This window comes from Lepidochelys olivacea (genome assembly GCF_965140295.1).
Source record: "Lepidochelys olivacea isolate rLepOli2 genome assembly, chromosome: 13".
Taxonomy (NCBI): domain Eukaryota; kingdom Metazoa; phylum Chordata; order Testudines; family Cheloniidae; genus Lepidochelys; species Lepidochelys olivacea.
The window spans coordinates 8,538,889-8,564,578 of record NC_140423.1 but is presented as its reverse complement, the minus strand read 5'-3'; the positions used below and the strand labels follow the sequence as shown (position 1 = coordinate 8,564,578).

Genomic DNA, 25,690 nt, shown 5'->3' with positions numbered 1-25,690 from the left:
ATCCATGCCACTATGTGCAAAGTGCAGTAAAGATAATAGATGCAGTGATATGCAGCACTAGAGGTAAAATACACACCAGTGCAATATAAGCAGTCTTACATATACAATAGGGTGTTTCAGTTCCTACAAGCGTACCAGCAGCAACCAAGCCTAGACCAGTTTTCTCCTCCCTTATTTGCATAGACGCGCCCTCCTTGAACGCCATTGGTCAGCAGGTTCGCCAGCGCTGGTCGGCCTCTGCGTCCCGGCCCTGGCATCTCATTAGCATGTGCCCCGCCCCGCAGGCAACTGATTAGGCAGTTTGGGGTTGCCATAGCCTCGCCCGGCTTTCCGGTTGGCGGCCTGGGCTGTCAGTCGGCGAACACTGAGGGCCGCACTTCCGCCTTGGTGTCAGCGGGTCTGGGCCCGCGGCTGCTGGGGGACCAGGTGAGACAACTCGCCCGTGGCCTGCGCCCTGGCGGGGCCACCGCAGCCGAGGCTGCCGCCGGGGCACAGGTGGACCCCGGGGAGCGGCGGCGGGGGAGGGGGAGGTCACTGAGGCTCCCGCCCGGGGAAAACTGGGCCCCTCTCTGGGCTCCTTCGTCCCGGGCCAGAGACCCTCCGCCGTCCGGCCCCTCGTCCCTGAGCTCGCCGCCTGGCGGGGGAGGGACCCCAGACCTGGGGTGGGGAAGCGGCGGGCGACCCGCCCCTGGAGCCAGCCCCCGCGCTGGGGTAGGACACGGGGGGACGGGGACCCCCAAACTGGGACCTGCAGCCCTAGAGGGGCAGGGGGAAGTGCGGGAGCCCCCCCCCGCAACCTGAAGGGAACCCCCCGAGAACTGATTCCCCCGCCCCAAGCGAGACCCATCATCCCAGTCAGGGGCACAGATGAGGGAGATGCCCAAACTTTGCGGGTAGCCCCCAAAATGCAGAGTAGGCTCCCCCAAACCACGACACCCTCTCCCTGAGAAGCCCCAAATCAGACCTGCCGCCTAAATCAGACCTGCTACCCTGGGAAGGCGACCTCCAGACTGGGACCCCATCCCCAGAATGTCGGGGAGGAGCAGTGATGAGTCAGTCTGCGTGGGGCCACTTTCTATTGCAAACAAATGAGTACAAAAGATCCTGAAAGGTAGGTCAGGGGCTGAGGGGAAAGAGCAAGTTGCACTTCCTGGAGAGCTTATTCGTCATGCAGGAGAAATGGAGGTAGTCTGCATGCTTCGGTATGATGGGTCGCTGCTTTCCCTTCCCTGGTAGAAGGGGCTTCATATAGCCGCTTATTGGTTGTTGTCTCATGTATAAGAAGGCAGTAAAGCCGAACGAATAACATTAGATTTAAATCGAATGGCCAGACCCTTTTGCCCCTAATTTACATTGCAGAGATGCACCGAATCTTACCGCCATCTGGGGCAATGTTTTTCATTACAAATTATTCTTTAAACTGGAAGGCTTCTGATCTGGAGGAGTTGGGAACAAGAACTGGCAGAAGGTACTGAAGAACCTTTCGTAAGGAGAACAGCTGGCATCCTATGTCTAGTCAGAGCAGAGCTCTGTTCCTGTGTGACTTAAGGGAAGGAAAGTAAGGCAAGGAAAAGAGATCTGCTATGCTCCTAAAATGTGCAGAAGTGGAGCTTGATTTCAGCATGATTTAGGAGCACTGGGGTGCAGATTGCCTCCTACTTGAAGATGTCTTTCCCTCCAGCTGCCACTGACAGTCCTTGTCAGTAGATACCCCTTGTTTCTCTATTCTTCCAGCTGTCCCCAGCATCCCCCTCTTGCAGAGCTTCTGAAAAGTAGCAAGCAACTTGGAAAATAGTGGGAAAAGGCCACTTTTATACTTCACAGAGGTTTATGTGTCATGTTAATAAAAAAGTAAAGTATGTAGCCGTTTGTCTAATATGGGTTTTAATCTTATTTATGCTGTCTATTCATTTAGCCTGTGAATTCCTTGAGGGTATGGTTTGTCTTCCTGCAACACTTAAGGGCCAGAACTTGAAAACTGCTGCCTAAAAGCATATATGGTTTTGTGTGCGTCTGTGTGAGGCTTGCAGCTCCACCAATGAATATCTGCAAATGTACGTACAATGCAAATAGATATTTCCCTTACATCCTTATCAGTTTTCTTGATTAAAACATGTTTTGTTTAAACTTTCAAGTATCAGAAGTGAAAGGGACATTGATTTGCAGTGTATTTAGGATCAGAGTATCACTGTTTCATCTTTTCCCCATCTGCCTTGCTCACACGTCTCTCTTTCATCAGCATTGTCTACACCCCCAAGGAAAATGTTTCAGGGATACTGATTGCTTGAATGGCTGTTTCTTTTACTGATCTTTGCAAAGGCTGAGCACATCTACATTGTGGCATTCACATTGATACCTGAGGGCAGCCACATGCATCACATCTTACAACTGTTCTGGGACTCCTGAAACTCCACAGTGCACTTTCTGGAAGCAGGAGTTTTTGGCAATTTCCAAATTTGAGGCATTGTGAGGCAGGGATAGTGATAGGAGAACTGGTTGAAGTAGCACTGAAGTACAAGGCATTACAAGCTGTTGTTTCTTACAGTGCCTTTTCATTTAGTGTAGACGGAGCCTTCCTCAAAATAATTATTCACTCAAGTTGTGTGAGTGACTCTTTTTGTAATGGTCTAATAGGAAATGGATTAAAATTTCTATCTTCTTGTTCACTTGAAGCAAAATAAAGTTTTATAACACTCAAGTTTTAAATAAAGGTGTGCTGAACATAATGGACACTGAATCTGGGAAGACTGATGAGTTGTTCTCCGGGCTGTACAGTGGGAGAGTTGAGGAGAAATGGACTTGTAGTTGCCTTTTGACTCTTGAGGGAAGTTTCAGGGAAGCTGCCCATCAGCACACCTGAGTTGACTTAATTTAAAAAGGCAATCTGATGATGAATTCTGAAAAGGAAATATTGAAACAGCAGCTCTCAATACATATGGCATGTATTTAATGAAGCGGAAGATATGCTTTTTTCCAAAATTAGTTTCTTGGACATGACAGTGCAGTTTCATAAACAGATCACAGAAGTTAAAGGCACAAAAAGTTAGATTACAGATTCCATCTCTGGGAATAGTTGAAAAATAGTCGTTAAGGATGAGAGACTTGAGACTGATCCAAAAGCTTAATTGTGTGCATTACTGTCTACAAAAATGTGCTTGGATTAATTGTAGCCATTCGGGGTCACTTTCGTTGATGGATATTTATATTTAAGAACAATTACCATGTTCTCAGTAGATTTCCACAGCAGTTAAAAATAATTTCTTACCTTAGCTGGCAGCTTTTATAAATATAACTATAATGCTACTTCTGTGTGTCTCTTTTTTTTTTTTTCCAAATGAATGTAACTGTCCACTTCATACTCATCAAACTAAATACAAAATAAGCTTCCCAATATCTTCCGTTTAGTGTCTCAAAGCACACTTAGCAATCTTTTTAGCCTTTAAGATACTGTATAGTATGTAAGTAGTTTTGCACAGATATAAATATATTCCATACAGATAACTGCTTGAAACCAGGATTTGCACATAAGTACTCTGAAGTTTTAAGTGAATAACTCATTTGTGTTCATCTTGTAAGGCAATTTGCCCTTGAACATTCCAGTGTTACATCAAACTCCTTGTTATTTAAGACTTCCTCTTATACGTCAGCATTCTTTTCTTGTCCTTCAATCGATATTGATTTTGTCACCTGACTTATTAAAATACCTCTTGAAAAGACTTTTCTACTCTAGATACTTAGACACTATAGTGCAGGGGTGGCCACCCTGTTTCTCCGGAGCCGCATGCTGCCCTTCAGATGTTAATATGCAGCTCCTTTTATAGGCACCGGGGGCTGAAGCTACAGGTGCCAACTTTCCAATGTGCTGGGTGGGGGTTGCTCACTGCTCAACCCCTGGCTCTGCCACAGGTCCTGCCCCCACTCCACTCCTTCCCAGAGCCTGCAATGCCCTTGCTCTCTCCTCCCTTCCCCCCAGCCTCCTGCATGCCACGAAACAGCTGATTGGGAGGGATGGGGAGGCGCTGATTGGTGGGGCTGCCAGTGGGTGGGAGGCGCTGGAAGCAGGGGAGGGGGAAGGAGCTGATGGTGGGCTGCTGACGTATTACTGTGGCTCTTTGGCAATGTACATTGGTAAATTCTGACTCCTTCTCAGGCTCAGGTTGGCCACCCCTGCCACAGTGTCACAGATTCTTAGTATGCTTATGTTTACAATTCTTGTCATATTCTCTGCAAAATAACTAGTATGTGTGATTCTGCATTATGTATTTTTACATGAAGTATTAAAATTTTTCCAAAATATGTAGTAAGTGTACTTAGAAGTGTGCCTTACATCTGTAATTCAGAACAGCCAAGATTTTTTTTCTAAATTAAATGGGTTGATGACAAGCTTGTCACAGGAACTTCTTCATCTGGATGAAAGAAATGTGAGCAATGAGAGAATTGGTAAATCTGCTTATAGACAGAGTTTATTGGAAGATGCAGTATTTTGAGTGCTTTCCTGCAGCATAATGTAAAAGAATTGATTGCAAATGAATGTAGGATTTTATACAAACATATTTCGTTTAAAATCTTCTGGCATGTATTGCTTTGGATTCAGCAGTGTAGGATATTGCCCTCAACCTTCACTCTTTTAAATAATTCACTTCCAGAAAGAAAGTGTGAGAACAGAATAGTGTTTCTTTATATTCTAAAAGACTGAACATAGCAAATTGTATTGAGACACTAAACAATTAGAATGTGTCAAATGAGATTTAATATTGGCCTCAGATATGCTGTTAAAAATACACTGAGCCAGCTGTACAAAACTACTGTCTTAATTTTCAGGATTAATGAGGTATAAGAATAAACTGAGCTTGTTTTTTAAATTTGTTTAATTGTACTTTTATTTTTCCTTTATTTTAGAAAACAAATCTCTGGCCTTGGCAACATTCTGTGAAGTATTTCAATATATTTTACTGTGTACAAGCATTTCATTTTATCACCTGCTATAAGTACTCCAGTAGGAGGTAAGATCACTAGGAATTCTAAAGTTGTCTAAAAACCTTATGGTGTTAGTAAGCTTATTTATTTTTTATCCCAAATTTTTAGCTGGTAGAAGACCACTTTCACCCACAAAATGTACATGAGTTTGAGTACCTCCATTTTGTTGTTGTCGTGTTTGTAGATACAGCAGTTGCATGCACATGTGGCTAACAGTGCATACAGTTGCAGAAATGGGCGTGCACTTCTAAATTTGGCCCTTTCCATATTCTCATTATCAATATTATAAATCTGGGAATCAAAGTTTCAGATGTGAGAAATCTTTTTTGATGGTAATTGTGTTGTTAATTCAGTAGTGTTGGTAAAGATATATATTGAAAGGAGAGTTTTGTTTTTAACAATGTGATTTCCTCTTAAGATGTTTTCCTGAGGTTTTTCTAGAAATTTTCAGAAACCAAATGTTACTAAACAATTGTTTTTAGTAAAATAAGAATGTCGTCTACTGTACGTCTAGAGTTACAAATGAAACTACAATCCGTTTGTTAGTGAATGAGTGTTAGGGTTATTGACACTGTTGCAAACTGGTTAGCCAATAAAGTGGACTAACAATAAGAGGTACAGCTTTTTTATTAAAATTTTATTATAAATAGAAATAGATATGCTAGGTAAAGAAGTTAAATTTTCTTAATACTTTAATTCTTGAAGACCACAAACGTGTTAGACTGATTCCCGTTTACGTAAACATCTGTGCTATGAATATTGCCTTTGAAGAGATGGCACCATAGTAGAAACTCTGATTTTACTAATTTTCAGTAATTTCTCATCATGAAGCCCTACGTAAGTAGTCCGTGGGACTGTTTGCATGTGTTAGTGCTGCACAATTGGGTTCTGTCCCATTAATTGCTGATGTGTATATAGAGGCATGGTTGTTTACTGGTAGCACTTTGCACTAAGTTGATAAGTCGCTAGGGCTACAACAGCTGACTTTTTTTTATCGTGGCTATTTTCATGACACTTCAAGAGTAGGTCTCCATAGAAATGGCTGATAGTGGGGTAACTTGTACAGAGCAAATGTATGATTGGATATGTATGAAGAGAATTGATGAGTAGTGGCATTATGCTTGGTAAGATTTCTATAAATTTAACCTGTAACTGTCCTTTACTGTTCTGTGTTGTTTTCTGCCTTGCTGTTATATACAGTACCTGTTCCTATAATCCTTAAACTTAATGGCATTGGTCACAAGTAATGGCATTGGTCACAAAATGTTAAGTATGATTAGGCATGGTACCATGCTAGCAAAATATGTGAGCAAGTGGATATGTTGCTTTTCTCTTTTACTGAACATGCTAGAGTGAGTGGTAGGCAAGCGATCAGAATTCAAAACCATCCCGCGGATTATTTGCCTGTTGCTAAGAGCTCAGGATTCTTTGGGCTTACAGTGTGGTGCTTACGTACTGCAGCAAAATGGGTGGGTAGTCCTGTCACTGTACCTTATGCACCAATTGCTTAATGCTGTTCTGTTTAGGATAAAAGATTTGTTTTCTTTTTTCTTTTTTTAATAAACTCTATAAACAAATTGCCCCCAAAATGGTCATTATGAAAATATAGCTTGCTTTATTTATTTTATTTATTTATATGACTCTTAGGGAGTTTTAGTTGATGCGGAGGAGGGGTTGGCAAACTTGGAGGGTTTTTTTTGTACATTTTGGTGCATTTAAAAATATTGTGTTGCAGTGTGTTTAAAAAAATCTTAAAGGAGGGACTCAATGGCATATGAGATTAGTAAAGGTATGTAAATCTAGGGCAGGATGGCATTGAGACTGAACTGCTCTCTCACATCAGATATGGTCTCTGCAAATCAGCGTTGAATCTCACTGATGACATCACGAGTGTGTTGGTGAAACTTTCAGTGCCACCGACTGTGCTTTGTCACTTGCTTCCATCTCTGTTCACAACAATCCAGAATCCTTGACAGTCAGTGAATTAATTCTATTTCTGTTTTTTTCTTAAACAACTATTTGGGGAAAAGACCATGATCAGGGCTCATTTCAGGCTGTAGGATAATATTATAGTTAAGGATACGATCCATGGAAGTCACGGATTCCGTGACTTTACCAGACCTCCGTGACTTCTTCAGCTTCGGCTGTCAGCAGCTGGGGCTGGGGCTGTGTGCCGCTGGAGCTGGGTCTCTGCTGCTCCCCAGTGATGGGGCTGTCATTTCTCCTCCCCCGCCTTCTATGGGGCTCCAGCTGTCGTTCTCCTCCTCCAAATTATTTTTAGTAAAAGTCATACAGGTCACCGCTTGTTTATTGCCTGCGACCTGTCCGTGACTTTTTCTGAAAGAAACTGTGACGAAATCTTAACCTTAATTATAGCCATTGCTTTTAAACAGATCTTCCAGCATTTAAATCCCCTTGATGAGGTGGGAATGGGAGGAAGGCATTGTATAACAATGCCAACAACATTTCTAGTGTTTCCTAAAGAGTCTCTACAAAGGGGAAGGGTAGTATGAATGCTTTCATAAGTAAGGCAGTCAGACAAGAGCTAGCACTAGACCATGCAAAGCCTTCAAGATAAAGATCATGGACTCTATTCATTGCTTTATAAGGAACAAATGAACATTTCTTGCTGTAAAGGTTATGTGGGGGAGTAATTTGGCTATGGATTTGTGAACTAAATACATTCATTACAAGATTTTCCTAGGTATTTACCTTCAACCAAAGAATTGCATGATTTGCCACAGGATAAAACAAATCTAAATTACAAGTTTTGTCAGTAGAACTGGGAAGAAAAGATATCCAATTAAGATTCACTACTGCCATACTAGGGAAATTCTTTATTAATATGACCTGCAAGTGGCTCAAAGATAACGCCACATGTACAGACACTAGGCTTGTTCTAATGAAATTTACTAGCCAACTCTCATTTTACTATTAACCCATTAGCAACAATTTTCCCCTAAAGGGTGATGAACAAGATAATTTCCTCTAGGAACCAATAAGGGACAATGAATTTTACAATTTAGAGAAAAAATGTGAATTTCTTTTTTTAAAGGATCAGTAATGATGGATTGGTTTATCTGTCTTGTTGCTATAAGTGTAGCATTGTATACCTTGAAAATAATGTTCACTGGGGTCTTGTGAATATAAAAAACAAATAAAGTAACTTCATGGGCTTTAACGTTTATTGAGGAGGGCAGTACAACACTAGATTATTTCTCAAGGGAAACCCATAGGGTAAGGTTAAAGTTAGCATAATCCTAAACCAGCATGGCTTCAGATGAACTCAAATGGCAAAGGAATAAAGGTGAATGTAATGTTCAAAAGCAACAGGACAGCAACGTCTTCTGATGAAACATTACTGAAGGTCTGCATACCTAGGAGAGGAAAATTTGATCATCTTTTGTATGGAAATAGCAACATTTAAAAGTTGATAGATTTGAAATGCATTGGAGGGCTTCAGGGGATTCAGAAGTGCACCTTTGGTATACCTTCTGGAAATGAAAAGCTTGGTCAGTGTGTTTTATGGTTTGGAGGTCTCTGCTTTTGCACTGTGGCAAATCCTTGATTCTCCATTTGTGGATCGAGTGCATGCATCTTCCATGTAACGTCCTAACATGGTTGATGGTTGTCTGCTGTCTTTGGTGGTGCAAGAAACCAGCTAGTTCGACAGAGGGGTCATCATCCGACGAATTGAGCTGTAGCTCATGAAAGCTTATGCTCAAATAAATTTGTTAGTCTCTAAGGTGTCACAAGTACTCCTTTTTTTTTTTTTTTTGCAAACACAGACTAACACAGCTGCTACTCTGAAACCCATGAGGTGCTTGTTTACATCAGAGCCTGCCCATAGTATCTCCCAGGTGTCTTCTGGGTTGAAGAAGAGCTTCTCTAGCTGCTCAGAATGGTCAGCGGGACTTAAGATGAGCGTGACATGGGTGAACAAGGTTATTGTGGAGTGGGAGCTTTTGGTTAGCAAGAGCTTTCTTGCGCTTGTGCATTGTAGCCATCTCTCACCAGATGGTTGGAGGAAGGATATTTGCAAGGAGAATTTGGTAATGTGTGTGTTTGTAGAGATATTTGGCTGACATGTTGTAAGCCAAACTTTCAGAGATGTATTAGCAGTGTCACCGCCACCTACCACATCAATCATTCAAGAAATGAGGAGATTGTGAACTAAATTATCAGTTTAATAACATGATCCATTTGTATGGCACTCAAAAATGAAGGGCCTGGAGCACCTAATCAAAAATCATAACAAATCCGATTTGAAGATTAGGTTTTATAATAGAAATAAATGCAGCCTTCAGAAAAGATTAAAAAATGGCAGAGGGCCAAAATTTCAACTGGGCTTCACCTAAACCCTTCTTTTCTGCAGCATACATAGAGAACACAGAGAAGCACTCTGCATTGCTCTCCATGTTGGACTTGCCTGTTGAGGGAGTTTAGTTTCTCCAGTGCAGATTTTGATTGGGAATGTTGTTGCAGTCAGACTTTGAGAGGAAACAAGTCTAACTTGCTGAATAATTCCTCTTTTGTGTTTCACTAGATATCTGCATTGCTGTTTTCTGGTTGAAGGAATGAGTGCATGATGATAGCAGCAGGTATTGAAATAGGCAGTTTTAATTGGTAAATCTGTAATGCTGTTTTAGACCTATTGTTGATAACCTAATTTCGTAAATCAGTTAACTAAGAGTAATAGTTATTGAAGCTTTCATTTAGAGATGAAAACAGTAGGTATTGACGCTTTCAGGAGAGCTGTAAGAAACAGACATGAATATTTATTTCTGTTCCTTGAAATGCAACTGGTATGCTTTGGTTGAAGTGGAATCTGCAGGAATTTGAACCCTGGCTGTCTTTCCAGGAATCCTCTTGAATGACTCGTATTCTTTGTTCTCCTGGCAGCCTTTATATTAACACGAAAAATGTCCCTTGCAGTTGCACTTTATAAATATGGGTTGTCTGTCTGTGGTGGAAAAGATGCTTTTAAAGAGCAGCGTAACTCTCGTGGCATGTTTAGTTTGGCCAAAGCTATGTGTAACTTTAAAACCTGACCAAACTATTTCTGTTAAATTATCAGTTTGTTACTGTGGTGGCTTTTTGCTGCATTAACAAAGGGAGAAAGAAGTTTAAAAACAGTTGGCCGTTTGAGTGCTAATGCGAACACATATGTGGAAGTGTTTGCAAGTGCAAGGGGTATGTGCAAGTATGTACAGGAACAATAGTGCTGCTAGTGTAGCAAAAAGAAAACACTGAGACCTTGTTTTTAGGATTTTAACTTGGCTGTAAAGTGGGATTTATTTAAACGCTCTTGGGTAAGATAGGTGGAAAATGGCAGTTTGTTCTATGAAGAATTAAATATGCAGTAAGTTTCAATAACAAATGAAATGTAAGATGTATGTGGGGGAAAACTATTCAGTGTGTGGACACTTGGTAGAAGTGTTGACAGTTCTGTTTCTACTTTTTTTTAGCTAACTTTGGTACATCTATGAAGTACAAAATTAACTTCTTAAATATTGTGTTTCCGGTATGTAGAGTGTCTTTAGGGTTTTTTTTAGGGGTCTGTTTTCCTTATGTGATATGCTCTACAAAGATCACACCACGATTATGTTCTAACTCAAAAAGTTGAATAAGAAAAAATACCTGTCTAGGATTTAATGTGACTTTTTAAACTTTTTTATTTTCTTTAAAAGTGGTTTGATCCTTTTTTCTAAAAAGGAAAAAAGTACATTAGCCAAATTTGGGATTAAATAAATGTGACGCTATCCCCTAGAAAAGAGTAAGGCCCTGATCTCGCAACTTCTTTTGCATGGGCAGAGCCCTGCACGTTCACTTATGCCAGTTGATTTCAGTGGCCTGGCCTCTTGGAACAAATTGCAGTGTTTGCACTGCTTTTTTAGGTTCTATCTGCTAGATATTCATGCTTTGGCTAAGAATTCAAGTAGAGTGCTACTGGTAGAGTGAGGGAAACCCAATGCCTTGAGTTTACCATGAAAGGGGGGAAATTGGGAGACAGTTATGGTAATCTGAAAACCTGAGGAAGAAATTAGAAAGCCAAGGAGCCAAGCCTTTTGTATGATTGAGACAGAATACATAGTAGTCTAATGCACAAAAGAATATACAGATAGAATAACTAATGCATACAGTACTATACCTATTGCTGCGTCTTACTGTTTCTATCCTGCTGATTATAAACTATTATTTGCCATATCAAGTGTTTTAAGTAAAAATCAGGATATCTTCTTCTCCAGATCCTTTGCCTTGCAGTGTTTAAAGAAACTAAATTAAAGCTGGAAGTCTCCTATTGTACAATAGCAGTAGTAAAAGTTGAGTACCATATTCAGATATTATTTGCTTTTTTTTTGTCGTTTTACTTTTGTAAACAAGCCTTTCAAAGGCTTTCCTTCCAGTCATATCGCTTATTCTACTGATGAGGTGTTTTTTTTCTTTTTAAAACTTTCCTTCCTTACAGGAGATATGAAAGTATTAGTACCTGTAGTTTCTGTTGAGTAAATTTCTGCATGTGCCTTTTTGGCTTGGGTACCTATTGGTGCTTTTGTGCAGTGCATACTGTAACAAATAATTTGAAATGTCCACTCTATTGTGAACATTGCTACATGTAGTTTAATGGCTTTACACTGCTTTTCCCAGAGGTACGTCCACAGTTACCTGGCTATGCTAAAGTGTACAAACTCCCAGATAAATTGCTGGAGTTGCATTGTCATTTCAGTTGTGTAACTTGCTTTGATCAGTGGGGTTGGGTAGCTTAAACCCTGTGTCAACCTTTGACAATTTAATACTGAGTGGAGTTTGTGATCACATGACTGGTGTTTGGAATTTGATTTCAGTCCCTTAAGTGTTCTAATTTTTTTTTAGTCACTTGGCACTAGAATTCTTATTTCAAGATTGGTGTTTGCATTACTAAACCGTGCTCTAGGGCAGTTTGATATTTGTGATACCTTGTTTAACTTGTTTGTAGTTGGTTTTACAACACCATCAAAGCACAAGGCTTATTTAAGTGGGGCCAAAATGGTAATCTTCTGATCGGAAGATAACTGTACATCCTGTCAACTTCTGGCAAACAGAGATGGAATCCATTCTATACTATGATGGTTTCTATGAGAGAGACCACATGACTGTTGCTAGCCTGGTCTTGTAAAAAGTGACACCAGCATCAAATTATTCCCACGCTGATTTGGGAAATATACCGTTGAGATGTTCTGAACAACTAGCCCATCACAATGTAATGAGGATAGGAACAAAGAGGAACTAAACCACAGATCATTTAAAAGTAGTAAGAGTCTAAGCTAAATGCACAAAGGTGCCGAAAGGCCAAAATTCGCTGCTACATATGGGTTATTGGAACATGCAATATTAAATATTGCTATTGAACCTTTCAATTGAAAGGCTCCCAAAGTGTTTTAGAACTACGGTACATACTTATGCTACCTCATTCAGCCACTATTGGGAGTAGACAGCAGAAATAAGCTCAGTCACTGAACACAGTGGGGGAGGGGAAATATTAGCATATGATACTGGTGAAAACCCTATGTTTAAAACCTTTGTTTCTAAAGTGTCTCTAAATTCTTTTGTGAGGTCCTTCCAATCACCAGTTGCCAACCTGCTTAGCTTCAGCTTTTGGCTCTGAATAGTTTTAGTTTTTGCAGCCTTTAGCCTTGCACTAGGTAAAGTCTGCTTCCTGTAATAGAACAGGAAGCACATTCCAGCACTGTATAGGTGTTTGTGATGTCACTAGCTGCTGCATGGGAAGCAGAACCCAGGATTTGGCTTTGGCAGGTAACCGAAGAGGGCAATGCCTTCCAAAAGGATTTGTAACTTCAGTCCAGCCATGGGTAGTTCTAGCTCTTTGGGCTCTGAACTTTTTTCTTTTTTTTTTTTTTTAAAATAACTTTTATCAGGTTAACATTCATCTTTTGCCCTATTCTTGGACCTGCTCCTCATTTGTCCTGATGTAATTCCATTGACCTCAGTAGGGGTTACCTCTCCTTTACATGTTGTATCTGAGTAAGAGGCTACATTACACTGTGCTTTGGCTTCAGCTTGCAGGCTTTGTTCTGAAGGATCACCTTTTGATTTTTGAGAGAGTAACACTGTATCAAACCATTAGTGCCCAAATGGCCTTGTTGTCTTGTCTTATCTGTTTTCTATTTCAAAACTGACCAAACCTCTTTCCTACATATCTGGGCTCCAGTTCACTTACTCGTTATCAAGCTGTATCCAAGAAATTTGTTTTCACCAGTTTAACCCCAACAACACATTTGACTGTTAATTATGGCATCACAAAAATGAGACCGCTGGGAGCTGAGGAGAACAGGGATTTGAATGGCTTCTTGTGTGACCCTGGACAAGTTGCTTAATCTTCTTTTGCTTTGTATAATCAAGATTAAACATAAGGTTAAGACCCTGCAGAACACTGTCAAGAGGGAGCCTGGGCAGGACAATTCAAAATGTCCTAGAGTTCAGTGGATGGGAGAATGCACTGGAGTAGTGAAACCAAAAACTTTCTTGCTACTTTTAAGTTTTAGTTGGACAGCCCTGGGGGCTGAGATCCTATCTACTCAGAACAGGTAGAGCACAGGCTGTGCAAACTTGCATACACTGCTTCCTGTCAAAGTCTTTGCCTTTCTGTTTCCTCTGTGACATGTAGCTCACCCTTTGTTTCCATTCCATGCTTGATTGTCAGCAAGGATTGTGATCTCACTCTGGTTCTTAGTGGACAGTTGTCTAAATTGCTAATAATTGATCGCAAATAAATCCAATGACCACAACTTCCAGTGATTATACCTCTGAACTGGATGCATACTTTTGACCTGGAGTTAAAAGGTACTAAACCAGTATCTTGAGCCATCCAGTCCTTTCTCACAACATTTTTGTATTTTTCTTTTGCAGCTCTTTTTATTAAAGTCTTTGTTTTTGGTTGCACAGTAGGAGAGCTTGCTGTACTTGAAAGTCCTGTATGAAGTGCAAATGATGATCTCTCTATCTTGTTTTATTCCAGGTAAACAGTAATTTCGTCTTAAGCTTACAACTGAGGGATACTTCAGACTTTCAACATTGTTAATACACAAGACTGCTTTTTAAAGTGAGTCTGCTTTTCATAAAGTGTTACATAAAACTTCAGTCCGTTACTTGAACAATGAGTGAAAACTGGTCCAACCGTTGCTCCTGCTTATGAATGCAACAAGATGGAAAAAACTTTGATGGCTCACGATTTTTTTACACACTGACATTTATGTTGAAATACACATCACTACAACTTCTATATTGGCTCTAAATAATAGAATTCTCCTTCTTGCCCCTTCAACAGAACACAAACTGGGAGTGGGTAAAGGGAAGAGGTGGACGTGCCGTGTTTTTAGTGGGTAGAAGCCCTGTCTTGCACGTGAAAATGAGCACAATTTAGATGCACAACTGCATGCTATTTAGAACTGGCATATTATACTGTGTGTTTGCAATCACAGTTCTCGGTACGCAGATTTTGTTTCTGTGTAAACCAGCACATACTTTTAACGTGTTTAGCACAATGACATGTACCACTCTGCTTTCAGTAGGTCATCATAAACAAGGTGTGGACATGACGTATAGAATATTTAGTTTGAAATTCAGATTTTTTTTCCTTTCTTTTCTTCTCTTGGCCCCCCTGGTGTGTGCATATATATAATAAACATTGGTTTTAGTGAAACCTGAGTAGGCCACACAGTGTGAAATAACTAATTCAATAAACTTTCTTAACAGTGTTTTTAATAAAATCTTTTTGGCCTTTTGAATATTTCTGTGTTTAATGAATGTAGGTAACTTCTTGAGTTAGGAATGTAATGCAAAACTTTTTTAGATATTGTCAACATGGAAAAGCAGGAGAATAGTCTATGATGGGGTAGGCAACCTATGGCAAGCTGATTCATACTGCCCGGGTCCTGGCCCCCGGTACGGGGGGCTCTACATTTTAATTTAGTTTTAAATGAAGCTTCTTAAACATTTTAAAAAACTTACTTACTTTACATACAACAATAGTTTAGTTATATATTATAGACTTATAGAAAGTGACCTTCTAAAAACGTTAAAATGTATTACTGGCACGCGAAACCTTAAATTCTGAGTGAATAAATGAAGTCTCGGCACACCACTTCTGAAAGGTTGCCGACCCGTGGTCTATGAGATATATCTTCTGCAAACACTATATATTCAGCTACAGAGAAAGATTATTCAGTGTAAACCACACTAAATAACAGATTGCTAGGTTTACAGCAAAGAAATATATTCTCTCTTAGCGCATCCCCTTACCCTCAGAAAAACCAAAGGAACCCTTAGGGTGATTGGTTGGGTATGACTACACAGCAAAGAAAAACCTGCAGTGGGCCCATGCCAGCTGACGGGCTTGCTGGGTTCGGGCTGTGGGGCTGTTTCATTACTGTGTAGACTTCCACTTTTGGGCTGCAGCTCAGGCTCTAGGACCCTGAGGGGTGGGCGGGTCCTAGAGCCTAGGCTTTCTCAACCAGTTGAAGTGAGCTATAGCTCACAAAAGCTTATGTTCAAATAAATTTGTTAGTCTCTAAGGTGCCACAAGTACTCCTTTTCTTCTTTCAACCAGTTGTAATTCAAGGCAGATGCTTTCAAGTTCAAGTGGCCTACATTGCTGCAGTCTAGGTGCGAAGCAACAAAGGCATGTTTCACAGAGGACAGGTGGTGGGTCATTCACAAGGGCATTCTAGCCAGCTGGAGATGGCAGAAGTTGTTACTTGCAGATATGACTATGTCAACAGTCGGTGTTGAACAGTTCAGAAAAACTCCTGTGTTGCAGGCTGCCTTGATGCAATGTGGTTGTGTGTTTCATTAGTGGACTCAAGGCATGTTTTCAGTTGGGTTGTCTAAGGGTTAGATGACAATGGTAAATACGTTGACACCTGGCTGTGACAGATGTGACAATATCCTACAACATGCTGGACAAACTTTATTGAATTAAGTTAAATCTTGTATTTTTAGGCATTCATTGCATTCAAAATGCAAATCTTAGAAATATGGGCCTGGAAGGGACCTCAAAGTCATCAAGTTAAGCCCTTTGTGTTCTGCCAGGACCAAGGAAATCTAGACCTCCCCTGTTAGGTGTTTGGAGGTTTTTAAAAACACGTTGGCCAGTGACGGGGATTCCTCATCCCTTTCTTCCTTGGAAGCCTATTCCAGATCTTAACTCCCTTATATTAGGAAGTTTTTCCTAATATGGACCCTAAATCTCTCTTGCTGCAGATTAAAACCATAATTTATTGTCCTGCCTTCAGTGGACATGGAGACCAACTAATCACTTCCTTTTTATAACAGTCCTTAATTTCTGTGTAAACTGTTAGCATGTCCCCCCTTGGTGGTCTTGTCTCAAGACTAAACATGCCTAGATTTTTTTTTTTAATCTCAGGTTCTGAGCTGAAGCAGTGGTGAACTTGCTTGAACTTGACCACAGGAGAAAACCCTGTGTGGAGTTTGAAGGACTAATCATGAACCAAAGCCCTTGTTGGAGTAGGGGAGTGATCTCTGTTAAGCTTATTAGCATGCATGTAGGTTCTTTTATTGTTTTTAATATATTTTCTTTGTAATGTTTTTATCTTACCACACAGTTCTTCCTTAGAAAGAACTGTGTGGTAATTTGTGACTGTGGCTGTAATAATGTGTACCATCTTTGAGGAGAGAAATGAAGCAAGGCCTGCTTTTAGGCAGACGATCTTTCGCTGAGACTATCACAGTATAGTCGGGGAACTATGTTGCCTAGAAATACCCTGCTCAGAGGGGGGAGAGAGATGCGGGTCTCCACCCAAGAGAGCTGTGGGCTGAGAAGCTGGGAGCCTGGAGTGAGTGCCTTTGCTGGACCATAGAGGGGAAATTCAGGTGCAGTTGCCCTGAACTGTGTGGCACTGTTTGTGCAACTGCTTCCCATCTTGCTTCTGCTGGTAGTGAATTATGGCCAGGGTATTCCTGAAATGGTGGTAGCTCTGCCATGGGCTCAGGAGGGGGAGCATACGATCCTGTTTTCATTAGCTGGGCCAAAAATAGCGGAACTGGTTCTTCATCTTGACCCATGAAGTTACATTAGAAAGTAATCCTGAATGGGATCAGGGACAAATGCCCATATTTGGCTTATGCTAGCCTGCTACTCATTTGTCCCCTCCTCTAGGGCAGAGCACTTATTAATGATTTTTTTTATGTTAATATTTCTAGCTGTCTTGTTCCTCCATGTACCTTCTTGCACCTCTACCACACTGAAAGTGGGAACAGTTGCTGGGGGTGGGGTGTCTTTGTTTGTTTGAAAAGTGTGTGAGGCAGGTGAGCAAGCTGGCAGCTGTGAGCAATTGATAACTAGTGGAGCTGAATCAGGTATAAAGTCTATAACTGCACAGATTCTGAGTAGCGCACATGAAAAAAGGAAGGAAACATTAGCCAACTGAGTTTGTCTACAGCAGTGGTTCCCAAATTTGTTCCGCCGCTTGTGCGGGGAAAGCCCCTGCCACGTCTGCAGGTTTGGCTGATCGCGGCTCCCAGTGGCGGCCAGTAAGTCCCTCGGCCCGCGCCGCTTCCAGCTGCTCCCATTGGCCTGGAGCAGCGAACCGCGGCCACTGGGAGCCGCGATCGGCCGAACCTGTGGACGCGGCAGGTAAACAAACTGGCCCAGCCCGCCAGGGGCTTCCCCTGCACAAGCGGCGGAACAAGTTTGGGAACCACTGGTCTACAGGAATGTAGCAACATATCAAGAGCAGCAGCGGCAAATAATTCTAGACTTAGGGGTGAGGGACTGTAAATAAGAACTGTTGCTATAGGTGTGTTACTCTTAAGGGCTGAGTGGAGGCTCTGAGCGGAGGCTCTGAGCAATGATTATAAACAAGGGGTGGTGCTGAGACCAATACCAAGGCAAATAACTCAGCAAAAAGAAGGGGAATTCTGAGGAAGTTCTGGGAGGGAGAGACTTAAGTTCCTGGTCTTTGAGGGCATGCCTACGCAACCCGCAGCATTGAGCCTCCAAGCCCAGGTCAATAGACTTGCATGGCCGGTCTTGTCTAGGGCTCTAAAAATAGTGCTGTCAATCTTGCCGTTCAGGTTCTGAAGCCTAGGGGTGGGTGTCACAGTCTGTGCTCCAGCCTGAGCCATAACTGAAAAGTGCTGTATACACACCTGTGTTCAGCATGGTAGTGCAAGCCTGCGTCTGTGGACGTGGGCTCGGAGGCTTGCTATCGTGGGCAGCCATTGGCTGTGTAGATGTACTTGACCGATTGTGACTTAGCTGCCTGCCTTGAAGTAATAACTTAAGTGGGCTATAGAATGGTACTAAACGAACTGAAATGTTCCACTGTGGAAGTTCCTCTGTCTGAATGAAGAGCAGGAAGGTTTCATTTGTATCGGGAGTCGCGTGGTTTTTGTTCTGGAGGAAAAATTAAAGGGGTTTGAAATACAGCTGGAGTCACTTCAGCAAGAAGCTAAACTGGATGAGAAAAACAGAGCTATCCCAAGGCATTACAGGTCAAGGCTAGAATGGCAGTGGTTTTCGTTAATCCACGTAGAAGTACCAGAGTTAGTTTCCCCCCAGAAAACTGTTCCTCTTGCAGGTGAAGTGGGATCTTTAGTGACTGTGAATAGTCAGGACTTCTAGTTCTGTCTTACTTGTATTATGTTGTTGTTGTTCAATGCTAATGTAATGTATTAACTTAGTGCATGGTTGATTAATTATTGAATCTTTAAGCCTTCAGTATTATGAAAACTGCATATAGTACTAAGTATCTGATTTTTCTGCTTTGGCTAAATTGAAACTGAGCCAAGTGTAAATGTTTTGGATACATAAATGCCAAGCAACTGAAATAAATCAAATCTAGCCTGTGCATCAAGCTTACCTGGTGGATTTCATGCACCTGAGGCTTGTTTACAGTGCATTTAGCTGCACTGTATGTGAGAAAGCTGCACTATCTCTCTTCCTAATTCACTCTTGCCAAAAACAAAACCACCAGCTGGCTTTATCTTGACTTGCAGCCGGTTGGTGCAAGAGTTGAGTCTGGCAGTGGCTGACACAACTGAGTGACTGCACTGCAAATGACTTTCCAGGTCCCCAGAATAAAAATAGCTACGTGGTGCCATGCTTTTCTGCAGAGGTGACATTCGGGGTTGACAGTTGATAGTCACTTTCCCTCCCTGGCTCCATACAGAGTTGATCCTGGGTAGTAAATGTGCTGGTAATCTGTTTTGCCCTCTAAAAAGGCAAGTTTTCCTCTACCAAACACTTTCTCCATTTGCTGCTACTTGACTGCCCTGGCTTCCATCTGCTGTATGAGAGCTACCTTTGCTGTTAGCCTCATTTTAAATATAAGTAAATTCAAAAATAGTGTTTCACAATTATTTTTTTTAGTATAAAGTCTCCAGTATAGACTGTAATCCCCAAGAGCTTTAAAAATTAAAGCCAGTGGGCAGTATATGGTATAAATATAGAGAAAATGATAGTGTGGATAAATAGTTCTGCCATTCCTTACAGTAGTAGATGATGCTGTATTACCCATCTTCAGAATTTATTTTTTTATTAAAGAAACCTATTTTGAATTTATATTAATTAACTCTTCGCCCCCCTCCCACCAATAGTGTTAGTAAATGCCAGTGGATATAAACATAAGGATTCAAGTGCCTAGCTTTTCACTTGTCAGGGATGGGGAAACTGGAGGATATGGGTTTTTAAAGGTTTTTTCCCCCAAAATAAGCAACGTGAAAGCACTAATATTCTGTCCCCCCCATCTTCTCAAATAGATCACCTAAAGTGACTTGGTATTTATGAGGGAAGATTCCATTCCACAAAAATGTTTAATCTTTAAATCCAGCAAAATGATGCATTAGAGGAAGCCAAGTTGGCGGTTCAAAGATTTCATACTGAAGGATGAATAGTGAAGAGGAGTTCTTTGATGCCGTTACGGGTGAGTAAAAGCCAAACTGCAAAATAAAATTACAGTTTGTATGTGCTTGTGGTGAGCCAGAATGTAAAATCTGTTAGGAAATCAAGCACCATTATTACAATCTGTGATGAAAACCTTTTGAAGAAAAGGGAATACTTTTATTGCTGGTTTGAGCCTGGGCTAGGAACTCCTTAATGCTGGTTTTCCCTATAGCCTTGAATAAATCGTTTAGCCCCTCTGCCTCAGCTTCATGATCTTTAAAATGGGGATAAACTCACTAGATTGGTGAGGCTTAATGTTTGTAAAGCATTTTGAAAATGAAAACTGTTACATAATTGCTGAGTGTTGTTTTAACTTCAGTCGAGAACTTTCTCCGTGGTGTTTGAAGTGGAAAGTATTTTCTAGTTAGAAATTCATTAATATAAAACAATGCTTCTATGTAAGGAGCCAAAATCTTTGCTGTCCTGTGTTGCCCTCAGAAAAGCAAACATAAACCTCTTGAGACCTGAGTATTGTCACAGTACTTTCCTTTGAACTAATGAGGAACACTGGTTGCTTGTAATAGCCTTACATGGTTTTAAAGGTGAACTGAAATGCTTTTCAAAAATAAATTTATGTTTAAAAAAAACTTTTAAAGATCCCAAGTTATTAACCTCCTACTTCCTGAATGGTTTTTCAAATGTTAGGAATGGGAAATATTAGAAGCTGGCTGACTCAGGTGATTTGCTCCCTCCTTGCTGGAAGTGTGGAGTCATGTATTGGACCTGAGAACCCCTCGAACCCTGTGCTTATCTTATTCTTATGCAAAAAGAAAGATGATGGGAGGGAGGAAAAGGAAAAAGTCTCGGCAAAGGAAGCTCCAGGTCTTAGGATATGTCTACAATACAGCAACACAGCTGTGGTGTAGATGCTGCCTACATCAGTCAAAAGGGTTTTTCCATCTATGTAGTTAATCCATCTCTCTGAGGAATGGTAGCTAAATCAACGGAATAATTTTTCTGTTGACCTAGCCATGTCTGCACCAGGAATTAGGTCGACCCAACTGCATTGTACAGGTCATGAAACTTTTCACAGCCCTGAGTGATATAGCTAGGTCAATCTAATTTTTAAGCGAAGGCCAGGCCTAGGTCCTTTAAAGGGATGAGACCCCATTCCAAATCCAACTACTTTTTTGTGTGGACTTTGAATCATAGTGCTTTCAAAGTTGGCCTCTCTTGATTCAGGGAGCTGGGGCTGCATCACTTTTCCTAATGTGGGTTTTGCTGCTCCCAGACCTCTTCTCCTACTGGCTGCTGTCGTTCCCTCCAGCACACTGTTCTGGTGTAAGTTCCCTGTCCTTAGACTTCTGGCATGGTTTAGATGGGGAGCCACATTCAGTGTTGACTTTCTGTGGTAGGTTTTCCTGCTCCACCTCCTCCACTGTCTTATCTTACCAGTAGAGACTGTCCTCCCCTTGCTATCCTCTCTCCTATCTAGCCATGTGGTTTGTAGCCTGCTGCCCTCTAAGGGCAACCTTCCAGCTTGCTAGTCTGGGCTACCTGTCCAAACCCTGTAGAGCAGTGGTTCTCAGCCTGCAGGCCATTTGCGGCCCAATCAGCACAGAGCTGTGGCCCAAGTGACATCCTCGGGACCATACAGATTGTATATATATTGGGTGGATGTGGTCCCCATAACACATCAAGATCTACATATGTGACCCACAATGGTAAATAGGTTGAGAACCACTGCTGTAGCGCATTGGAGTGAATCCCAGAACTTCTATTTAGACCCACCTGCTGGTGTGCTGGTGTCTCACCAGTGTTTGGAACAGACCCTGAGGTCTTTCTGCAGTTGTCTACCTCACCTTGTTGTTTTTGCTCTTCTTTTTGCTGCTCCCAGCCCTGCAGAGTATGCACCTGCCACAGACTTCTCTTGTTGGGCCTCTCTAGGTTCTGGTGGGTCCTGATTCTAGCCAACCTATCTACGTTCTTGGTTGGTCCACGTGTCACTGATTTAGATCTATATTCCAAGGAGTGCATGGTCAGACTCTGGATCTTGATCATTCTGTGGAGTGTCCAGTCTGAGAGGAGTTCAAAATAATCACTTCTGGATTCTGTAGGACCTGAGGCCCCCAAATCTTGAATCAAAGCTGGATGCTCTTAGCAGAACCAGCAGTTTGCTCTTTCCATGGATATGCTCTCTTTCTCTACTGATCTTTCCACTGAAAGGGCAGATGTGACCTTCAAGCGTACAGATGCCCATCTTGTAGACCACTGTGCTGTCTGTGAGGACCAGGATACACTTGAGTTCCTCAATAGCCCAAGTTATGTTGTCTGTCCTCCTTATAGTTCCAAACTCACAGGAAGCAGTGGTTACTGTGACATCCTGCCTGTGCTTGTATCCGACTCTCTCCCCTGTGGACACTTGTTCTGTGCAAGAATGGATGCCAATCTGCTGGGGTGGGGAATCTACTTCTCTGTCTAGGCTTTTTCAGTGTGGAACAGACACTTCACCAAGGACCTGTGTGATAGAACTGCGTGTTGCTCACTTGTCCTTGCATATTTTGAGAATTCCTCTTCGTGGCACCTGTGTCCTGATTCATCCTCACTAAGTGAATGGTTATTGCACATGTGAGCAAGCATCAAGGAACCCAGAGCTTGTTACTTGAGGCACAAATCTTCTATCTTGTGTTTCTGGGTGGCGACTAGTTTCCTTGCATTCAGGGACTACATTAGGGAACTTTTATGCTTACCAGTAGGATGTACGTAGGAAAGTTAGTGCACAACACACTGGTGCGCATTAGAATTTACACTCCTGCTCGTGCAAACTAAAGCAACCCCAGAGATTCTTCAGGAAAATTATGCAGGTCAGGGAACAGGTTACTTTGATCGCTCACTTCTTGCCCAGGTTACTGCACTGCTTGGCTCTGTCAAGCTTGTCTTGGACTCATTAAAGACTTCTGTGCCATCTGGATCTGATGTGGTGAGACTCTGTTTCCTTCATCAGTTCTGCCAGACTTCAGGTGAATGGATCAGATGTGTTGAGTGGAAGAACTGCCACAGAAAGAGGAGAGTTCCTGGCTAGTTGCTGCAGTGATTCCATCTTTGCCAAAAAGAATGGTCTTGTTGATGTCCTCTTACCTTTGTTCCAAAGGTTAACCCTGAATACCATGAAATCTCCTTCAGCTGTCATGCAAGTACTAACCTCTCAACCTGGCATGTACCTGAGCAGGTTGCTCTTCCCCTCTTACTATTAATTTTTGTTCAACTTAGGTCATTTCTCTTTGGGGGCGGGAGAGACTGAAGCATCAGCTGTTCAGTTGCTGGTTAATTCATGATTGTTTGTTTTTACCATCTGGATCTGACTCATCAGCACTTTCTGCTTCTGATTTTGCCTTCAAATTGTCTTGTGAAAGGTAAGCCCTGCCTTCTGTTGAAAGTGGCTCAATATAACTGCAGTCTGTTGTTAAAAACAAAACAAAACAAAAAACAAAACCAAACCAAAACTGGTTTATTTTCAAAGGATGGGGGAGTGGTGACCTCTGACTAAATACAATTACCATAAATTGTATTTATCATGGTTTACCATTCGGGTTCTCTCCCACCAGCCCTCTCCAGGTCTGAAGGCTCTTGATAGGTTACATCATGAATTTGATTTTCTTCCTGTCTAGTGACTAGTACCTGGAGTTTAAGCTTAGGAAGCTGATGACTGATAAAAGGGGAGGTCTTGTGTCGTATGTACTCTGACTCATGGAATACTTTGCCTCCTTGCTTCCTGGTAGGTAGAGGTATAACATCGTTTGAATGGGCTGATTTTCCTTTGCAGGATGGGGAAGAAGAAAACTATGAAAAACAGAATTACTGGTAAGTCATTTTTCTTTAAACTCTTGAAATGGATTAATTTATGACCACGTCTAAATGTATGTTGTTTGAATGATTTTGGATCTACACTTTTTTAAAAGCATTTTGGTTCACCTTTAAAACGTACAGTTTGGGAGTTGTGTTAGAGGATTAAGTTGATCCTTTGCCATTGCTGCCTTCACAATCTTATTATTTTCCCCGCCTCCAAAACCCCACACCTGGTTTATACCTCACACCTTTTTACTACAGTGTGACTGTCCTGTAACTAATGTTTATCTGGTGAATGCCTCTATATTTTGGAGGCGTTAATTAGTGATGTCCAAAGAAGAAAGAGATTTCCTAGAAGACTGTATTCTTTCAAAAAGTCCCACTCCAGTGTGATCATCACCCTCTCAGTAACATGTTCTGGATTTTTTTTAAAAGCCACTTCTTTTAGCTTTTCTAAGCAGTCCTACAGAGTCGTCTTCTCCCTTTTTAAAATTCAGAATTACATGCAGAGACAAAATTTGGCCAACTAACAATTTTAAAACTTTCTCAGCTGACTTGGCAGTAGATAAGCTTAACAGCTCTGAGAACTGGCTTAGAGTGAGCACGTGGAGTTGTTGCCATATTTAGTGATTACCTATGTGTGCTTCCTATTTTAAAATGTAGATAAAATTCAGTGAAAATAAACTCTGACAGAGCAGATTTGCCTATTTCTGATGTATTTAAGATAAGTTCTACCGGAGTTGGGGTTGAAGGTTTTTTGCCTGTCCTCAAAATTTGAATATATTTGTTTTGGAATTGTATAGTCATTGATGATGACCGGATGAAATTATGTTTTGTTCTGTGTGTAATCACCCTTTCCATCTGAACTAAATACATGTTGACGTATGAGAACAGCATGAGTGACTCATTTACTGAGGTGAAACAGAATGACTGGTATGTAGACACTGGGACACTTTTTCAGTTATTCTGAAATAATTATTCCCTCAAAGAAATTGCAAGGTTCTAGGCACAATCAAAGGGTTATAATTCCACAGTGAGATGCTTGTCTGAGAATCATGCCCTTGTCGACTGACTCAGCCTTTTATGGAACTTTCAGGTTGTTTTTTTTTAAAGGCATGTTTAACTCCATTGGAAGTAGCTGGTAAGAATGATAGTATTCCATGAGATTTAACTACACTTTTTTTATTCTAAATGAATGTCCCTTTTACTGTGGATTGGTTAATGATAAGCATGTGTTTGAGACAGGTGTTTCAAAGTAGTGTTTATTTTAATCATCTATGTGTTACGTCTGTTATTGTTCCCAGTTAAGTGTTAAATCCCATTGGGATGTGTTTGTCATTACATAATTGCACACCTGGGAGTTTGGGGTGTAGCAGAAGGGATTAATGAGTGACCTCATCCTCTGTGCCTTATGCTAATTTTAAAATAATATCACACCACTAATACTTCCCTCTTCTTCTGAGATTGCTTAAAATTATCATGCTGGGAATGTAATTTTTTGTTTCAGAATTGTATAGCTTTCTGAAAGGAATTGCACTAATAGAACAAAGGCACTTCCTGGGAGCTAAAAATACAATTTCTGCTTTAATAATATCAAAATAATAGCTCTCCCATAGTTTATTAGTATTAAAACCCTTTAATGTTGGACTAAACTCAGATCAAGTTAAAAGCTGAATTACTCTCATCAGAACCTGATTCTTACTCCAAAAACCTGATCTAAAGTTAATGAGACTTTTTCATGCAAGCAGAGTGAAACTTGCCAATGTCATATTAGTTCCCTTGTTGTTGTTGTTGTTTTAAATTTTGTGGGTGGAATTGTGTTAGGAGATGATTACCTAAAAGAGACAAATGTGGGAGGGGAACATGAGAGAGGCTAGGAATGAATAGCCATTCGGCATAGGGGAGAGTGGGCCAAGGGGGAAACCTGCAGAAAGCACTCTGGCATCAGTGCGCTGCTTCTGCAGC

The 25,690-nt window shown here is 41.3% G+C and overlaps 1 protein-coding gene across 8 annotated transcripts in view; it reads left to right on the top strand.

Moving 5' to 3' along the window:
* The first annotated feature begins 324 nt into the window (after window positions 1-324).
* OSBPL2 (oxysterol binding protein like 2) overlaps window positions 325-25,690 on the top strand; it is a 50,142-nt gene continuing 24,776 nt past the window's right edge. Inside the window, exons 1-6 of one of the 8 annotated variants that reach the window (XM_084645466.1) lie at window positions 326-426; window positions 1,916-2,054; window positions 4,900-5,003; window positions 13,994-14,077; window positions 19,756-19,919; window positions 23,703-23,740. In XM_084645466.1, coding sequence (XP_084501592.1) covers window positions 23,704-23,740 — 37 coding nt within the window. In that variant the 5' untranslated portion in view covers window positions 326-426; window positions 1,916-2,054; window positions 4,900-5,003; ... (1 more) ...; window positions 19,756-19,919; window position 23,703. Of the gene's footprint in view, window positions 427-446; window positions 496-1,093; window positions 1,112-1,915; window positions 2,055-4,899; window positions 5,004-13,993; window positions 14,078-19,755; window positions 19,920-23,658; window positions 23,741-25,690 lie in introns of those variants that run through there. The other 7 variants (XM_084645467.1, XM_084645462.1, XM_084645464.1 and 4 more) reach the window with 7 other exon arrangements.